The 20,644-nt window shown below is 37.2% G+C and overlaps 1 protein-coding gene across 1 annotated transcript in view; it reads left to right on the forward strand.

Annotated features, from left to right (window-relative positions):
• Positions 1-18,639: 18,639 nt before the first annotated feature.
• The window catches only part of LOC136849709 (angiotensin-converting enzyme-like), a 65,145-nt gene continuing 63,140 nt past the window's right edge, over positions 18,640-20,644 (forward strand). Inside the window, exon 1 of the mRNA XM_067123071.1 lies at positions 18,640-18,790. Within this exon, the coding sequence (XP_066979172.1) occupies positions 18,715-18,790 (76 nt within the window). The 5' untranslated portion in view covers positions 18,640-18,714. The remainder of the gene's footprint in view (positions 18,791-20,644) is intronic.

Below are 20,644 nucleotides of genomic sequence, written 5' to 3' on the forward strand. Positions count from 1 at the left end.
GGAATAAAACGTAAAAAGAGCAAGATAAGGTGATGAATTAAATTAATACATCCTGATCAAAGGGAAACCCTTTTGTTACAATCATCTACATTATTTCTTTCACTGGAATAATGGAAAACTCTGAAGGATTTTCGTCTTTGGAAATCGAGTCATTAGTGACACGTCGAAGAATACTGGGCGAATAAAAATACACTAATAAGCAAAAGACATGAGACATGACATGAAAGACAACACAATAACGCTCGAACTTGACGTCTTTCTAACCCTTTATTAAATAGGTAGGATATATGGAAAGATATATGCTTAACATATATTAACCAAACGCTTTATTTTTATCCTTGGAGAAGGTGGCACCAGAAACAATATTATTCACTGTTCCAGTACAATCTGTATTTTACATAGTTTCACTGACATGCCATGATTCACGTCTGTTTGGCAGTAAGACATGAATAATATCATGTCAATGAAACTATGTAAAATATTCTGTCGATCTGAAAAATATTAGGTTCAGATGACAGGGCAAAGTGAAGAGAGATGGAGAATGATTTGACATGTCATTGCACAAGTGGAGTTAAAGGACCAAGACCTATATTTGATGAGAGCTAGGAGACAGGAGAAATGTGGAGATTCGTGGAAGTGAAACACAGGAGAGAAATAAGTGAAGGAGTTTCACAAAAGCCCTTTACGTGTCATGGGCTTGGTGGTGCTAAATACACACACACACACACACACACACACATATATATATACACCTATATATGAGGCTTCAAAAGTTAAGTATATCTTAGTTTAACCAGACCACTGAGCTGATTACCAGCTCTCCTAGGGCTGGCCCGAAGGATTAGATTTATTTTACGTGGCTAAGAACCAATTGGTTACCCAGCAACGGGACCTACAGCTTATTGTGGAATCCGAACCACATTATGACAAGAAATGAATTTCTATCACCAGAAATAAATTCCTCTAAATCTTCATTGGCCGGTCGGGGAGTCGAACGCTGGGCTAACAGCGTGCTAGCCGAGAGCTCTATCCATCCCTCCAAAGAAGAACTTTCGAGGCCTCAAGCAGTGATGGAAATAGGTTTTGAGAAGCAAGCATACCCCTAACTGTTACCAAATGGTCCATCAAGAATGAGCAAGGTGAGCGAAAGGATAAAAAAGCAATTTGGATGAATTGTTTGTCTAATGTAGACAGTTATTGGTCCATTGTAGCTGTAATTCATTTCCCTTCCAAATGAATAAGCGTATATCGAATATGTACACCAAATGATAACTATAATTTATTCACATAACATGAGCCTATTCCAAATGTAAAGCATTTTTTTTAACATGCTACACCGGAAATTATATAGAATATATTTGCAAAGAACATGATTTAACAACAGCACTAAATAAAATATAACCAATTACGACCCTCCCGGTGAGTGGAAGTGAGACACAAGGGGCCAGTGTTTCCTTGCCGCACCCCAGCTTCTAAAAAAGCATAACTGAATCATTTATATGGATAATTTCTTATTGCTAAAAATTGGACGATGAACACTATCGTGCTTCCCCACCTCTCTCTCTCTCTCTTCCCCCCTCCCCCGGCCCCCATCCTCTCTCTCTCTCTCTCTCTCATATAGTCTTCACTTTCATCAGGTTTGGTTGTATGTACAGCCTTCCACAGGGATAATTCCCTCTCTGGCGGGCCCTTGTACGTTTTCAAAATAAGGTACTTCTTACATATATTTTATAATTGCCTTTCAGTGTTTTCTCGCCAGTATCGTAGCTCCTGCAGAATAGGATAAACTGCATAGAAGATTAATAGTCAAAACCATGATACGTATTATTTTCCACCTTTTTACACATACGTACGCGTACACATCCTTTTCCGTACTTGTTGTAAGCGGTCAACCATACAGTTCGAGAAATAAGGCTGGTTACATGTCCAAGTAACACATCAAGCCACAGAGAGAGAGAGAGAGAGAGAGAGAGAGAGAGAGAGAGAGAGAGAGAGAGAGAGAGAGAGAGAGAGAGAGCTGCTGCAGCCTAAGCACGGAATCTCGACGACTCGCTCTTTTTAAATATACATTTAAATTCGTTAGAAATCTAAGCAATATTTGGAAGAAAGCCAGGTGATGACTTAACTACTTATCGCATTTCTCTTCTTGTTTACTGCACACGAATGTGTCCTTTAATGTTCCCTTCACAAATTTGCCAGGTGACCATATACTGCTTTTTTAATTAATTTTTTTTAACGTTATTCTCGTGAAAAAGTACATTTTACTAACACTTTGCACACATTCGTACACCAGAACCAGCAATTTACCAAATTGTTTCTCAATTCGCGCTTGTTAACAATGTGTTAACTGGTCGTATTCTTACATAGTCATTTTTTCCGGTTATTTTGTTTTAGTCCACTTACTTTATTTACAATTATTTGTCACTCTTGCAATGTCATGCTTTACTACAACATTTTTATAAGAAACAGAAGCAAATTCTGTAGATTTTTTCTCAACAACACCATCGTCTTTTGTTTTATCTATATTCTGCATACTTGTTCGTTCGGCTTCGATTAGTACGGAAAAACAATATATAATATATGTTAAACGCAAGGTTATGGAAGGAATTATTATAGAAGTCACATTAAATTCAAAATGTCAATGGATGTAAACCCTTTAACGAAAATATTACTCGAGAAGTGTGACGCTTCTAAAATATAACTCGACACGAAAGGCAACTTGAACATTTTCGGACAAAGTGCATTTGAATGTGAAATAAATAACAATAATTAGACACAAGCTGATATTTTCTATTATACTTTCCTTTTTAAAACAATAAAATAAAACTCCTTTTCTCAAATTAAATATGAATCACGAAGACACGCGTGCATGTTCTTTATTTTAGTTAATAATAAACGCTTCTAAATTATAGCGAATTTTCATCAAAACCAACCGTACCTCAGGTAATGTACTAGCTTTCTAGCCACACTAAACGTGCTGTTGTCTACCCTGTTGTAAATGTCACTTCGGTAACAGCTTCAAAAATATAACCGCAGAAGAGAATATAAAAAGGAATTGCCAGTTATATATATTTAGAAATAACTTATCCTAGATATACTGCCTTACCAAGGCACGTAGACAATGACAACAGTCCAGTAAAGGATAGGTTTCTATCTGTTTCGATATAGCCCTGGCTCGCGAATTTCTCACAGGGGATAATTACGTAGTACGCAAAACCATGATAGCCTTCATAAATTATACAAAAGATTACGTAAAGGAATAGTTGTATTAACATCATTATGCAAGTTTGGATTCAGTCGTCAGGTACGGTATATGAGTTTATATCTTGTGTAATGCATACGATCCAGAGTAAATAAACTCTGCAGTGGTAGGAGAGAGAGAGAGAGAGAGAGAGAGAGAGAGAGAGAGAGAGAGAGAGAGAGAGAGAGAGAGAGAGAGAGAGAGAGAGAGATCTTAAGTGATAATTATTAGGTATAGTGCTTCCAATTTTTAAGAAAATATGTGCTCTATAAAAAGCAGTAAAATTCTCTTACGCTTTCTTTTCACTGGAAATGTCCCGTTGGTACCATGTAAATGCAGTGCCATTTTGTTCATGAATTTTCAGCTGTGCCATTATTAAGATCTAGTGGAGGATTGTAGAGTGGATAATGAAAACCTAAGAAACATGGACAATCAAACAAGAAAGTTGATGCCCACTCTTAATACAATACACTTCAGTGTGGCTAGGCTCCATGTACAAAGAGGGGACTGTATCACCACTGATAAAAGAACAATTGGGCAGTACCTTAAGCCAAGGGTTCCCAGACTAGGGGTTGCTCGCGGAAAGATTTTTTGGGGTCGCTAGAAGGCAAGGTGATTGTACGTATATTATCTCCTTTACCAATTTCACTCAAGTGTTTTTTTACAAGTCATTTGAGTAAACATAAAAATAACAGATATATCACCTAAGTATAATAAAAAAAACTTCCATAAACTGTTCAGTCTCACATATAAATCTAACCAAACTACAAACTTAACTTAAACTTAACTAAAAATAAATTTGATTACTAGAGTACGTTTTGTATTTGATTTTGCCAAAATCTATGTCGACCTGGGAAAAAAAATGTTCATCCTTCCATGTAGAGGTTTTTGAAAGATTATGATACATGCATCACTGATTATGATACATGCATCATTGAAACATTATCATAAATGCATTCTTAAAGAAGTTTGAGCAATGGATTTCACGAGCTAAAGGTGGTAACACTGAAATGTTTCCCGAACTTGAAGAGTTTGGAGAGGAAAATGAGTTTTGTCCGGATAATCTGAAAGTAATAATAGTCAATCATCTTCGAAGTCTTGCTCACTTCAAAAAATACTTTTTAGAAGAGTCGACGCTAGAACACTATGACTGGATACTAATGCTATTCACTGCTCCTGGGAATCACTCATCATCTGACCTCGAGGAAGTACTGCTGGAATTATCTTCTGATAGAACCTTACGCCTGAAGTTTGAGTCAACAACACCGAATGAGTTCTGGATATCAGTATCAGAGGAATATCCTGGCTTATCAAAAGCAGCACTGAATATCTTAATATCTTTTGGATCGACCTATCTCTGTGAAACTACCTTCTCTGCATTAACGTACGAGTATATCAGGAATAAATACTGGTCTCGATTGTGTGTGGAAGATGATCTTCGAGTTGCAATCTCCACTATCACCCCAAGATTGGAGATACTATGTTCATAAAAGCAAGCCCATTCATCCCATTAAATTAAACAGGGTTAAACTGTGTTGTACTTTTAAACTGATTAAAACTAAGCAAACAAACAATTTCTCTCTCTCTCTACACGGATAAGCAAAGTGTCCGCCTCTCTGACCAGTCGGCTGCAGATTTGAACCTGCGCCACACACCTCTAAGAAGCCCGAGATTGCTGCTCTAACCAACTTGGCCATCGAGGATAAGCAGTAATAGTAAGTACCAGTTACTATAAGCAATACAGAAGTAGAAATACATACACCGAGAAACCTGGAAGTACTGCTTGATAAACACTTTAATAAGACATATCAGACATTAATAGTAATAAAACAGGACTACTATCTAAAGAATAAAGCTTTCGTGAGGGAATTTCTAAATAAGAAAGATTAAAAATATTGCAGCATGACCGAGACATAACAGGACTATTTCCGGAACACTTTCTCCGAATTTATAATAGTCTACCAAACTATTTACAGATCTACAGAAGTTACATTGCTTATCTGATATAACAACAAAATTAATAAAGGATAAACCCCAGCGAAATGGAGTCACGCCCATCCTTTCAGGGCTTTACTAGTTACATTTGAAAATAAATCAAATATACAATGCAATAAATAAAGGATGAAATATACTGTACCTCATAAAGTGTAATTACATGCAGTGGCATGGGCGAATATAGATAACTGGCACAAACAGGCTTTTGCATAAAAATTAGTTGCCATATTATTATGAAAGATTATTTCCTCTTCTTTTCATTGAAGTTAGTACTTATTATCCTTAAGGCAGTAAATCTGGATTACTTCTAAATCTCGCAACAGTAGTTGGGGCTTCCTTTGCTACAGTCAAGATTTATAGCCAGCCTCACCGCAACGGGAGCTTCAGCATTACTGAAATTTCTAGTGGTTACTGGCTGGACTGACTAAGAACGACACTGTTGGCAAGGCACTGAAGACCGTAAGTAATAATTTTTTTGTCGTTCCGGGATGGAAAAATATAAACAATCACACTTCTCAAGCATATAATCGTCCAGAGTTACTTTTTCCTGGCTAACTCCCTATCTTTGTTTACGTCTTGTAATATTTACTGCTAATTACATTTTAAAACTTTCTGTCTTATTCATAACACAGAGAAAAGGGAAAGTAATTAAATAATATATGTTCCGCAGTGTTATCAGAAATATATTAGTTCCAGTAAAAATGCATAAAAACTCTTGTTTTTATGCCTTTGCCCCCCGAATCCAACAAATATTAGATAAGTATATGCCGGAAAGGCACTGGTCTTAGGTGGAGGAACACCAAAAAATGACAACTCACTAGTTAGTAATTTTGGAAATGCATCAATTACGATATAGTCAGTTGAAAAAAAAATACATACATAGTCCATGTATTTGAACAGATACACTCAGCTACAGCCACGCATCTTAACATAATCTGCCCTAACCTAACCTAAGGCACCGAGTTCTCACATAGCCGAGAGATGAAGACCTCCCATCTGTACTGACCTAATGGTATAAAAGTTAATGAGCTCAATGCAAGGATGTATTCTTATGATGCAGGGATGTAGCCCTATCTAGCCTAGGAATGACAGGTCCTTCCTAACACAGTTGGGAGCAAAACTCCCCTTCCTAACCTAACCTAACCTAGAGTGCCATAAATCATAAAAGTAAAAATACTGAAATTCATCACAACTGAACATTGTGCATGGGTTCCTAACTGGTATGAAAGGCAACTCTTGCTTCTATACTTGCACTGCACAGATCATTTTCTTTTCCTTGAGGCTGGGAAGTACACAGCTAGAAGGCACACATTTCCTACCCTCTTCTCATTCTTCCTAACTAACTCTTTCAGCCAAGGTTTTTTTTGTGGAGGAGAGATATAAGGGATTATTCTAAAAGCACAAACCTCCAGAAAAACCGTGAGATGTCAGAAAACATCCTGGTATTTTAGCATAATAATTTCTGATGTTTCAGTGGCTGAGAATGGTAGGTAATTTTTACAGAACAGAAAAACAAAAGCTGCCATACAGTTCTGGAATAGCACATGCATTAAAATCCTAAAGTGCACAACATGACACCCAGTTTTGGATAATGTCCAAGAGGTTACTGAATGAACACCTTCAAAACAATAACACTGGACTTGGAAAATGGTGCAAGCCTTCATACATACATGTTATTCTCTAGTTCACTACATTCCTTTGTGGAAAAATTGCTAAAAATGACCACCATTCGACCACCTTTTAATTAATATTTCATTCTATTAATTTTGAGTGACAAACCAATTTTTCTGTTCACAACACCTATCCCTTAATCTATATCCTCAGCTGGAACATAAGCATGAGAGGGAAACCAGGGATATTGCATGAGAAGAAACTAAAATGAGTAAATATCGACAACAACAGAGATTAATGTGCTTTAAACACAAGACAGTTGCAAAAAAGAATTGTTCATGACTGTAATAGTTGAAAATTACAAGAAGAAAACTCCCATAAGATAGCATGCAGGGAAATGTGTCAACAGCAATTACAGGGATACAGCATTATGTAACCTTCCTTAATTTAACCTAACCTAACCTACCATAGGATGTTCTGTCCTACCTGGGTTTGGGTCTTCTCTGATGAAATGTGTGCCAGTGGTACTTCGAGTGATGAATTCTAACCTAACCAAAGCCACTAAGTTCCTGCTGGCTGAGAGGGATTGACCTCACTGCACAGCCCTAACCTACCTTTAAGTTGTACCTTACCTAGAGTTGTTGAGATTAACTTTGATTGCATGAGTTACCAACAAGTATAGCCTTGTTAGGATTTCTGTAACAAATATTCATGTGCATATTCACTAATAAACGGTACTGAACTTTCAAAAAAAGTATTTCTAGAGCCACTGGCTGCACTACAACATTCTTCACAATCCTTGGATCCTTTATAAAATCATGCTTCCAATATACATCAAGTGAGTCAAAGGTGGCCACATACCAATGAATGGCACTGAGGACATGTCTCTTCAGAGAGACATGAATACTAGGCCACTTCCTTTCTCCTTCGCCTTTGACACACAATAAATGCTGATACACATTTGCTGTTGGGTCAAACCCCAGACATTCCAAGTACCAGTTCAATGCCCTGCCACTCAGGCATGCATGCCATCACAAATCAAGTATATTGTATGAGTGAAAAAGCTATTTTAATCCAAGATCACAATATGTACACCTTAGCACAGCAAATGACAAAATACAAATTATTGGAGCATGGTAGGGATATACAAATACAGTATACCAGCAGAAAAAAACACAATGAATTTCTGGAAGAAATTGTACTACTTATCAACCATATAATGAAAATTGACGTCTAGAAAAATTACAGTATTAAAAAAGAAAAGCAGTAAACGAAATGGATGTAAGCACAGATAAATATGAATTGTTCATTGAATCAGTATTAAGATACAAGAATTTCTCCATTAGTCAAAAAACTGTTACAGTATATGGTACAGTCAAATTCCAGAACCATAAAGACTATTTGGTTAGACCTAGAATTTGAGTAGAGTGATCAGAGTTATGAGTGAAATGACACGTTACTTGTGGAAGCCATGGTTTAAGCCCTGACAGATATGCATGTTAGTTTTTCGGGAGTTTCGTGTGAAAAATAGAAATATTCATCTTTATCCCTTACACCCATAAAACTTACATCAGGGAAAGCACAGCTGATCAAGAGCTATGTCACAAGTATATTCATGAAATTGTCATAGGTAAGGTGTTGTTAGAGTCTTTTGAGTTTTTACTAACATTCTTGAAAAAAAATTATCATAGATGCTACTCAAATACTGGGCGGCTGTTTCGTAGGAAATCATTCAATATATTAATTAATCATTCCTGGTTTTAGTCATATATATTTTCTGATTATCTATCTCGAAATGTTTACGATTTTGACCATCACTGTTGGGGTAAGTCTATTTTTGTTCCATTCCCTTTCAGTGCGCTTCTAACAATAAATGGGAACCTACTGTAAGGGACCTGTGATATTTTAGTAAGGACAATAAGAAATGAAAGAATTCCGCAAACAGCCATTGCAAAAAACCCAAAACACAGGGTAAGAGAAATTTTCCTCACGCCTAAACTGTTATTGAAAAAACAATACAATAAAATGGTAAATGACTACAGCCTAATGTTTCCTAAATTAGTCTAGTATATCAGTGCCTGTTGGGTAGGAGGTTCTTCAACCCTAGACAACCCCGGTCAATATATCCTAACTTGACCTAACGTAGCAAGGGATGCTATGCCCTACCCAGCCTAGGGAGTTCTCTCCCCTAACTTCACATATATTCGGTGTAACTCTATGTAGACTTTGACCAGTGGTAAAAGTTACTGGATTATTTTCCTTTTCATTACCCCAGTTATGTTGTGAAACATGCTGACAAAGCTAAACTATGATACTCCAGTTTCTTGTCATTCAACTGAATGAAAGTACTTGATGTCATAGCATGGGTGGAGCTGATGAGCATAATAGCAGACGTATGAGCATAATAGCAGACGTAAGTACAAATTTATACCCAGTATGCCCAAGCAGACTAAAAGTTTGATGATTCGGATCAATTTTTTTTATAAAAATTTTCTTGTGATATATTTTTAGTCAGCATTACCTGATGCATAACGATAAATGATCTTAGAATCGACGGTTCTATACAAAGGAAATTTAGTAACTAACAAAGCTGACTAATCATTGGCAATTATAAGAAAGTGTATCAGCTTCTTGGTTATGTCAGACTGAAACCTGCTTGGGGTGTTAGATGATCGTCTCTAAAACGTAGAGATTACAAAATTAGCGACTTCCCAACCACCAGTACCAGTTCTGGAAGAGTAAATCTACTTGAAGCAGCGCACTCTGAAATCCCCGACACTGAGGCTCTTGGAGTGAATCCTTGATTGATACTGATTTTATGACATTTAGCCTGTCCCACCAAGCACTGGACCCGGTAGGGGGGTAGCGACGTCAATGCACCTCATGCGGTGCACTGTAGCAACTCATGCGGTGCACTGTAGCAATTACTTAAAGTTCTTTGCAGCGTGCCTACGGCCCTGCCTGCAACCCTTTTCGTTCCTTTTAATGTACCTCCTTTCATATTGTCTTTCTTTTATCTTACTTTCCACCCTCTCCTAACAATTAATTCATATTACACCTTTGAAACCTTTTACTGTCAATTTCCGATGCAGCGCTGAATAACCACATAGGTCCCAGTGCTTGGCCTTTGGCCTAAATACTATATTCAATTCAATTCAATTCAATTCAACCAAGCACTGGGGCACTTTCGGGCATTCGGAACTGGGGACAGTGGAACGAAAAAGTTGGAGCACTTGGACAGCACGATAAAGACAGCCAGAAAATAAAGGAGGTGAAGTATAGGGATCTAAAGGTGGAACTGAGAGAAAACCGTACAGTTGCACTAAGAAATAATAGATAGAGAGGGTGGACAGTAAGACTGAAGAACAGAAGTGGGAATGGGAGTGAAGTACAAGGCTAAAAAGTGGGTGCACGTAGGTGCCAAAGGTACACTGCAAGCACCTTTTCTGCAGTGTACTACTTGGCACGCTCCCCCTATGAGGTATAAGAGTGACTGTAAAAATTGCATAGATATATGACAAGATGTCAGATATCGAACAATTTGGTCATGAAAATATGAAAGTAGTAACAAAAGGTAAGGAAAATCGGAAGTGTATGAAAGCAACTTTTGAGTCACACAACTTAAGCAGAAGATTCAGGGTCGACGAGTATTATAAGAGAACTGTTTTTATTTGACAAAGGTTGTGTAATTCAACTTTTAAACAAAAATGAAGAAGATGTAGCGGTAGGAAACAAAAACAGGATCAGTAAAGACTTGATGGTTGGGCTTAGGAGACGAAACTGGATTGGGAAAAGCAGATGAGAGGTGGAGTCCAACAGAAGAGACGAGTGAGAGAATGCGAAACTCTGAGTAGTGAATGATCCATATACAGATGTCACAGGGTGAATACTGTACTGCCGCTTCACAGAAAACAAGAGACGGTATGGAGCCAAAGTATAAAGGTTATATAGGAATAAGAAAAACATGCGTGCGGGATTTGTAAAATTGCTAAAAATAAATGTGTAAATATGCGCAAAGACATGTTGCAGAGAAGAAAGAGCTCCTTGGGAGACCAAGGCAAACCAGCTACTGTGCTTTTTATACATTTTATCAGATGTACACTTTATGGGTAACCAATACCAACAATAACTAACTCAGACTAACAGATGAAATGATGAGAGCATGAAAATCAAAATTTCCATTTTCAGGATAACAAGCTTTATGTTTATAGAACTAAAAGAAAAAAAACCTTTATCACAGTATATTACTTCGATGTCTCGAAGCAAAATCTCAAGTTAGCCTAACGAATGGAAGGAATAACTTGGGTGCTACTCACATATCTAGTGGGCAAATTTCCTCATCTCTTAGTTAACAAATCCGAGGATGTCTTCACCTGCCACATACCTCTACATATAACTGGAGTGAGAAAGAAAATCTGAGATCGGGCTGAGGGTGAAGGAGGGGGGGTTGGTTGGTTGGGGTGGAGGGGACCTCGACCAAGGTAATCATTATTATTCAACCAAATTAAATTTGTTCTCCCCACACACTATGTTCCTACAAAAACTCCTGTAAAAAGCCAAAGAAAAAAATATAACAGAGAAAACTATATCATCACAAGTCAGGCTCAATACTGACGAACATCTGAGACCTTGCTTTTAAATATACACAAAAGATGATTTACTATAGAATGGCAACCTACGGTAATATCAATGTTTGTTCGACAATCGATATACTAACAAATTACAGATGAATATCGCGGGTAGCTGACAACCACAGATTTCTAATGCATCCAAGGATAATTAAATGTAATTTGAAGTCAATAAAGGAGGCAAAGTAAAAAACGTCGCAGTCACACTAGGAATGCTTAAGAGTTTATCGTCTGTTAGGGATAAACATAACAGCTTTATTTCTTACCAGTTAACTTGATTGCCGGTAGTAACGGTGATGTCTAATTATGATGCAGTTTTTGTTAAGCTAATCAAATTATCTCTGGATAACTCTCTAAAGATCTGGAAGTCATCTGATGTAAAGCAGTTGCTGAAACATTTAATAATTTTGAAAATATCGTAAATGAATCAAGCTTGATCACAGATAAAGTAATTACTATAATCTCCTTTACTTAAAAATATATTTACATAAATATAATTAGTTTCAAAAACATCAAAAGGTCAGTTTAGGCAGGTATTTAATTGAAATTTATTAATGTGCAACAAGCTTTATGACTGACAAAAATACCCAAGTTACGGGCGTCACACATTAGAAGCATAAAGCGTTTAATTTCACATCACAATTGTTCCACTGTCTGTTTTCAAGACAATGAGTAACATACCTAACTGCTGAGAAAACATTTGATTGCTCATCCGGAGATACCCTACATCTGCCATATGTTCGCACTCAGTCATTGCGAAACATTCATATGCCATAAGAATTGTTCAAGACATAAAATAAATATAAACAAGATCCAGGTTTTATATAAGTGGTAGGTCCTCATTGGACGGGTGGGTATCGTTCTCAGCTAGCATTCCGCTGGAACCGCGTTCGATTCTCCGGCCGGCTAATGAAGAATTAGAGGAATTTATTTCTGGTGATAGAAATTCATTTCTTGTTATAATGTGGTTCGGAGTCCACAATAAGCTGTAGGTCCCGTTGCTAGGTAACCAATTGGTCCTTACCCACGTAAAATAAATCTAATCCTTCGGGCCAGCCCTAGGAGAACTGTTAATCAGCTCAGTGGTCTGGTTAAACTAAAGTATACTTACTTATATAAGTGGTTTCTTTGTAGTCCTATCAGCGGTTCGCATAAGAAAGAAAATATTATAGCCATTACATAATGGAAACCATCCTAAGGGCTTCAGTTTGGGTATAACCTCATTGCTTTCATGCCGACGATTGATATTAAAAATGTTTCATTACACAAAGATGTCTTTGAAAATAGGAGCTCATAAGAATTCTAAATTCTGGGGGATCTATCTTCATCATGGTCCATTTTAAAGCAACTGTCACAGAGACTACCATTTATTCAAAATACAATAACTTATTAATGCGGGTTGCAGGTCATGTCACAAACCTTACGCAGACGTTCGGTGTTCATTTCATGTTCACTTTCGACATATTCCATATTATTTGTATTGATAAGCAGTGACTTATACAAATAATACTGTAGCTCCAGCAAACTGAAATTCACAGGACTTCTGTTCTTATTTAGAAAAAAAAATTCACAGAGGCGAGGCTCAGACTTTTTGCCTTTTTGTGCCTTTCGAAAAATGCTAATGTGAAAATCGGGTTTCGAGGAAAAAAGGGGCTAAAAGATAAAAGGAATAAGGAAAAGAATTAGGAAACAGAAAACAGTGGTAATAAGGATGACAACGATAAAAACGAAAAACAAATAAATAAATAAATAGTAAATGAAAATCAGGAAAAATAAGCAATGAAAGAAATGGCATGGAGAACACTCCCATAACACAGATGCTGAACTTTTAATTCACCGAAAAATGCAAGAGCAAATGCGGAAACGGAAACATTCTTCATCCCCGGAGGGAGGTTCAGCCAGAGAAGCAGTCTCGCCGCTCCCTAAAATCTCCCCCCCGTTTATTACGCCGGATGCGAGTCCTCCCAATTAATACGAAATTAGCCCTGTTCCTCAACATTACAAGAAAAATTGCCGCCAAGAAAAGGTCACTGCCGCATGCTGATGAAAATGAATGGCAGGAAACGCACCGATAACATGACCTCCAGGACTGAACCGTCGCTATGCCAGCCAAAGCTTAATCGTGTCGTGTTGAAGAGAGATTATAATTATTATTTCAGAAGATGAAACCTGTTCACATGGAACAAGCACAGAGGGGCCATTGACTCGAAATTCAAGCTTCCAAAGAATGTTGGTTTCAACCTCCCACTGCAGACCCCACTGCAGCAGAAACTGATCATGATACAGAGCCAGTGATTTTTCATCACCCTGGGGGAGACGCGAACCCGCGACATCTGAGTGGCATGCCACGATACTAACCACTATACCAGCGGACAAGAGAGAGAGAGGGAGACTGAAGATGAGGGAAGAATAATTTGCTGATGAAAGATAAATCCAAGTACTGGTTTCCTCTTAGATTTCCGAGACTTAAATCTTTTGCTTCTTCTGAGACTAACCAATCGGATGCGACGTCCTCACCGAAATTACCTCAGCTACGACTAATTTTGGCATTAATTATTATAATTACGAGTATTATCTTCTGTTCATTGAATACTTATGTAAAAACGTTATAAACACCAGAGGAACGGAAGCGAACAGAATTAAAATTATCATCATTACTACAAATCTATTTATGAGTCTGCAGTTACATTCAGTGGCCGTCTGGAGTGAGAAAACAAGTTCCAGGAATCCATCACAAACGAATTTATTTAATATAAAAAGAAATCTCATAAGATCTATATTATAACCAGTGTGTATATATGGAAAACTGTATTATGAAAAAGTGTATATAGTGAGACTTGAATTATTGTGATAAGTTTTCACAATGCACTTCTGCATGAACACCTCATAGTGATACGATGCAGAATCACTGGAGTAAAATACAGGAGGATAATCATGTCCTTTTTTCATATTTTAGATGGGGAAAAAATACGGCCTTTTACTATTCTAAAAGAAAACAACCATCTAATCTGTTGAGGGATCAAAGATAACTGACTTGGGATATTTCAGTCACAGTAAAACAAAATAAAAACACATTTGGCCTGCTGCTAGTTTATTCCCAAGGAAGTAAAATGAACCCAAGAGCATCAAACGACAAGCTATTCCCACAATCACCAAGAAAGGTGTGAGAAAACTCAAAGCAAGGTAGGAAAATTAACAATCTGTTGCAAACTTCAGCTACTGCGGCCTGTCGTGTTCTCCTGTCACATCCCAAAGGGCGATCGAATATAAGGGTAGAAAACTGTTCTAAAAACTGACGTTGTTACCACACTGTGGCACTGACATTGTTACCATATTGCGGCACTGACATTGTTAGCACACTGCGCCATTAACATCGTTACCACATTGTGCATTGACATTGTTACCATATTGCGGCACTGACATTGTTACCACACTGTGCCATTAACATTGTTACCACATTGTGGCATTGACATTGTTACCATATTGCGGCACTGACATTGTTACCACATTGTGGCACTGACTTTGTTACCCTGTTGTGGCGCTGACATTGTTACCACACTGTGGCACTGACATTGTTACCACATTGTGGCACTGACAATGTTACCACATTGTGGCACTGACATTGTTACCTACTGCGGCACTGACATTGTTACCACACTGTGCCAGTAACATTGTTACCACATTGTGACACTGACACTGTTACCAAGTTGTGGCACTGACACTGTTACCAAATTGTGGCATTGACATTGTTACCACACTCCGGCCAAGTCAGAATGGACTTGGGTCTTCATATATTTAAATTGGCAATAGGGGAGAAAAAAATATTTCTGACCGAGGCTATAAGCAAAAAGCAACACTCTTAATGTGGCACATTGCAACTGACGAATAAATGACATGCTTTTTGTGGGTACTTAGCTTCGAATCTAGAACATCCACACCCCATGACCTACTATTTATAACTTCGCTATAGTAACTTCTAACAAGTTTCACAATAAAAAAAAAATGTTCTTTTATAGAACAATTAAATATTTAGATAAGGAAATATTGTATTGTTTAATAAAGAAGGACATCTTTAGCTATGCAGCAATTGTATGCTGTAATATAATCCACAAACAGAACTAACTGGTCTAGAATATACCAAGTTCTTCAAGAAGTCACTTGAAAAATCTCTCTCTCAACTACGTCTTGAAGAGATAACTGCAGCCTTATCTCTATGGAGCCTATAGTGTCTGGTCTTTTGACAGTTTTTCTAATAGCTCTTACTGTAACCTGCTTTGTTTCTAAACTCGAATGATCTTCATGTCTAAAAAAGTATTGTTCTTACTTTAAACGAGAGTTAATTTTTTAAGTGAACTTTACATTTTTTTGTTGGGATACGTCACTTAATTTATGAACATACACAGATATAAGTGTATTCACATATAAACATGGGCATCAGTGATACACAAACACATACACACACAGACATATATACATATACATATCCATATATAAGTATATATATGTGTACATATATATATATATATATATATATATATATATATATATATATATATATATATATATATATATATATATATACACACACACCCACCCACACACACACACACACACACACACACACACACATATATATATATATATATATATATATATATATATATATATATATATATATATATATATATATATACACACATATATATATAATCACGTTAAAATTCCTCGTTCAGTTAAAAAAAAAAGGAATATCATTGAAAAGAAACTAAGATAATCGACCACATTTCGTGCCTTAATATAAACGTCATGTACCCGTTGCCCTGTGAATAAAACAGCCATTGCTTTTTGTATGTACTTCACAAAGGACAAGATACTTGCACGTTCAGTCACACCGTTAAAATCACAATCTCAATTTCCTTAAGCAGAGTCATGAATTTTATGTGGGTGGCCTCTGCAATGCCAAAAGAATCAGCCAGTCACTCAACCCCTATTGTCGGAGGCGGCTGAGTTTTTGGGGTTAAACGGCAATTTGCACACGTGTGTGAACCAATGACCCATTTGGTTTGCGAAAACAAACAAAGAAACATCCTTCTCTCTTTCGATATTAAAATGTTTTGATCTAATCTCGTAATATCACTGAAATTATTTAAGTTTACTTTTTGCTAGATTTCCTGCAATCAAGAGAATTTTCTGTGATACCAGTATATAAAACTTTACAGACGCAGTATTAAGAAAATTGCCTTTTTGCTGATAACAAGAATAGCGAAGTCTTTCCTGCTGATAGGAAAAATTTTCTAGTGCAATCAGAAAACTGTTCCTTGGCTGTGAGAAAAGTTAAGGAGAGAGAGAGAGAGAGAGAGAGAGAGAGAGAGAGAGAGAGAGAGAGAGAGAGAGAGAGAGAGAGAGAGTGGGGAATGTAAATGGAAAAATTTCTTCAAAAGTTGTCTTTAGAGAAATTATGCCAAACTACTATTTCAGTTATTAATGTAATCTTTAAAAGCATAAGATGGCAGATGCAATTTTAAGTAGACAAGATATCTCTCTCAGTATTAGAGGGAAATGCTATGGTATTACCATAAAATAAGCTGCATTAGTAATAGAAGCTACGTAGTATCTACAAGGAAAAATAAATTATAATCGCAACGCAAACATGTGGGGGTAAAAACATATTTGTGTCAGTAGGTAAATCAGATGTCAGTTAAAAAACTTAGCAACGGAAGTCTTTAAAACAAGCCTCATAATTACTGCCTTGTCAGCTACTTTAGCAATTCCGTATACAAAATATGATAAAAAGAGAAAGGCTCTTAAGGTGTAATTTTCAACATTTTTTATGTCACAATCTAATGAAATATTTGAGCACTTGCATAAGAGCAAACTGAATGACGATTTTTGCGTATTGATTGACTGGTTGATTTATAGATTTTAGGCATACATGGCGATGTTGAGTCACGCGCATAATCTGGTGTAACAACACGGACTTTTTAACCTCGAACTGAATTCAATATCTGTAAGGGAAACAATGTTGTATCGAGCTTCCATTAGAACAAATACGATACCGTTGACGGAGTCGGTACCCCCTCGACGTGAATCGTGTACTATTTTCCCACGCCGGTTTCGTGTGCTTCCGGAGGACAACGATGGATCACGTTTATTTCTCGTGATTGGCAGTTACACGGTCACTTACCTATATATCAATATAGCTAAGTACATACTCATTTGTGTTTATATATATATATATATATATATATATATATATATATATATATATATATATATATATGTGTGTGTGTGTGTGTGTGTGTGTGTGTGTGTGTATATGCTTACCCCATATAAAAATGGGAAAAAGCACGTTAAAACGAAGAAGATATATATATATATATATATATATATATATATATATATATATATATATATATATATATATATATATATATATATATATATATATATATATATATATATATATATATATATATATATATGATTATTATATATATATTAGCATGTGTATTAAATGTGCATGAATACTGTAAATTGATTGTGATAATGTATATCCAATTATAAATTCTCAATTGAAGTGCATATGTTGAATGAGAATAAAATAAAATGTTGAAGCTACTAAGAATAGTAGTTTGCGGAGTGTATGTGGCGTAAGAACTGGAAGGGTGAGAATTACGGAGATGTGGTACAAAGTTCAGCGTAGGCGAAAGGGTGGATAAGGAACTGAGATGGTCTGGTCTGATGGAAAGATTGGGAGACTATGGGTTGACGGAAAAGTTATATGATTTAGAAGTATTAAGAGGGTTGAGGAAAATGTGCTGAAAAAATGGAATGAATAAGGCAGCGCAAGATAAAGGTTAATGGCACAGCAGGTGTCAGGGGGTTCAAGGCGCTGCTTATAATCCTTCCCTACCGTTGTAGAAGTTTTCTGATTATGGAGTTCATTTATGACTGAGCAGTGACCGTCATGTTGTTCAGTCTCCTCAGCCACCCTGGACTAGAGGAAACAGCTGGAAATGTGTGTGTGTCTGTAACTGTACTCTTATTCTGGACTGTCATTTAAAGGGACGATACATACCCAGTCTTGGGATCCTCTCTGAAGGAAGCAACCAAACAGATCTTGGCAACGGCTGTTGCCTCGTCCGCGCACGACGCATGCGTACTCGACAGGGCCTCCGGGCAACCTATATAAGCGTCTGAGTCGGCACTTGGCTGGCTCCGTTTAGTATCGGTCGCTTCATGATGTTGGTGGTGTGGTTGTGTCTGGTTTACGGGGTGGTGGCTTTGCCGCAGGAGAACCCAGCACAAGTGGCAGGTAAGGTTCAAATTTTAAAAGAGATCTCGCGGTGGTTTTATCGTTCCGGGAGTATCCGTAAGTGAACAGCGTCAGAATTGTGATTTTCATGCGACGACTCAAAAATTGTGCAGAGGAAGATACCGAGTGACCTGTTAGAGGCCCAAAGGAGAGTTGCGTTTACTGGATGATTGTTGAAAGCTGTCAGGTTACGTGAGGTCAGTGCGCCATTAAAATCATTTCATTTCGTATTAGCTGAATAAATCAAAATGCACCAACATATACTTCAAGGCCTGAAAAGCTGTTGTGAATTGACTATTTGTTAGAAACTACTTCCAAAATCTTTACACCTCCCTAACCCATAGTCTATAGTCCAGATTCCTAGCATTGACTGATTTGAAAGTCCAAGTAATTTCACTTTTGAAACAAAGCTATAATCATAGCACGAATTACATTCGCAAACGAGGCTGGGAGCAGGAAATGAATGCTTTCGCTTTTGTCTGTGAATGCCTCTGCGCGTTAACAAAATATCTCGACTGCGGATTGGAATGAACCTCGGAAAAAACAATCATCGAGTGATTACCCTTAGAGGATCATTTAATGGCGTTTTTAATGAATATCTCATGATCTGTCGTAAAAATGTGTGGGTGTGCTTTATGTACTGACAGTTTATTTTTTTTTTTTTTTGTTTTTTATCATCAGATCTAATGCACGGTAGACTTGTATCATCCTGTGCAGATACTCGTATATCATTAGCGCTCGTCACAGAGTCGAAATGACACATTTTTGTGCTTCGTGAAGCTTGAGAGGAACTATTTACTTCATGACAGTGCAACGATAAACCATAAGTTTGTATGAGCTCAAGGGCTTACTCTTTCGTCTTTTGAGTCATTTATCACCTTTGGTTTCCTTTAGTCAAAGTTATTTTGTTTTCTCTCTTTCCTCAGCAAGAGAAGACAGACCAGTAGGAAGATCGACTGACTGGTTTACATTAAAATACATCACAATATTAAAGGTTAAGGTTATATATAAGGTTATAGACGCGAGTGTGATATAATCCCGAATAAAGTGAAAGATGCCACTTAAAAAAAAGTGGGGGGTGGGGGAGGGGGGGATGGCAGGAGAGGCTTTGAGTTATTCTCTACCCTTTCTATTTCCCTTCAACGCCAAGGGCATGAGATGCCCTAACCTACAGACAGTGCCGTATACCCGGGAATGGGCTTCAACAAAATGGGAGGGCTCTGCTGGTTGGTTACTCTTTCTATATTCATTGAACGTCAGGGGGACACGCCCTGCCCTTATCTGCACGATACCCAGGAATGGGCATCAACAAAATGAGTTCTCGTTTGTCCTTTTCCTTTTACTATACCTCGATTCATATTCTCTTTCTTCCATCTTACCGTCCTCATCCCTTTCCTAACAATTGTTTTATAGTACAACTGTGAGGTTTTCCTTCTGTTACACCTTTCACATATTTTTACTGCCAATTTCTCTTCCAGCGCTGAATGACCTCGTAAGACCCAGTGCCTGGCCTTTTGGCCTAAATTCTATATTCTATTCTATTCTGTTTGTCCTGCCTTCTTCGTAAGATCTTTTGAAAGGCGTTTAACACTAAGAAAAGTAATGGTCATCTGTTTGCCTGTCTGTAAGTCCGTATGTCTGTTTATGATAGTTCTGTTGGTATGTTCGCACAACTGTCTCTTTTGACGTATTTTCTAATTCAGTAATTTTATTAATCTTTCACTGTGATGTAGGCGAGTGTTTACAGATGATCAATCTTTTTAAACAAACATGTCCAATACTGTCGTTATCATTGTGACATTTGGCTGTCATAGGTGTTCACGGTGCGCAAATGGAAAAGTTCATATTAACAAA

This window comes from Macrobrachium rosenbergii, chromosome 21 (assembly GCF_040412425.1).
Source record: "Macrobrachium rosenbergii isolate ZJJX-2024 chromosome 21, ASM4041242v1, whole genome shotgun sequence".
NCBI lineage: Eukaryota > Metazoa > Arthropoda > Malacostraca > Decapoda > Palaemonidae > Macrobrachium > Macrobrachium rosenbergii.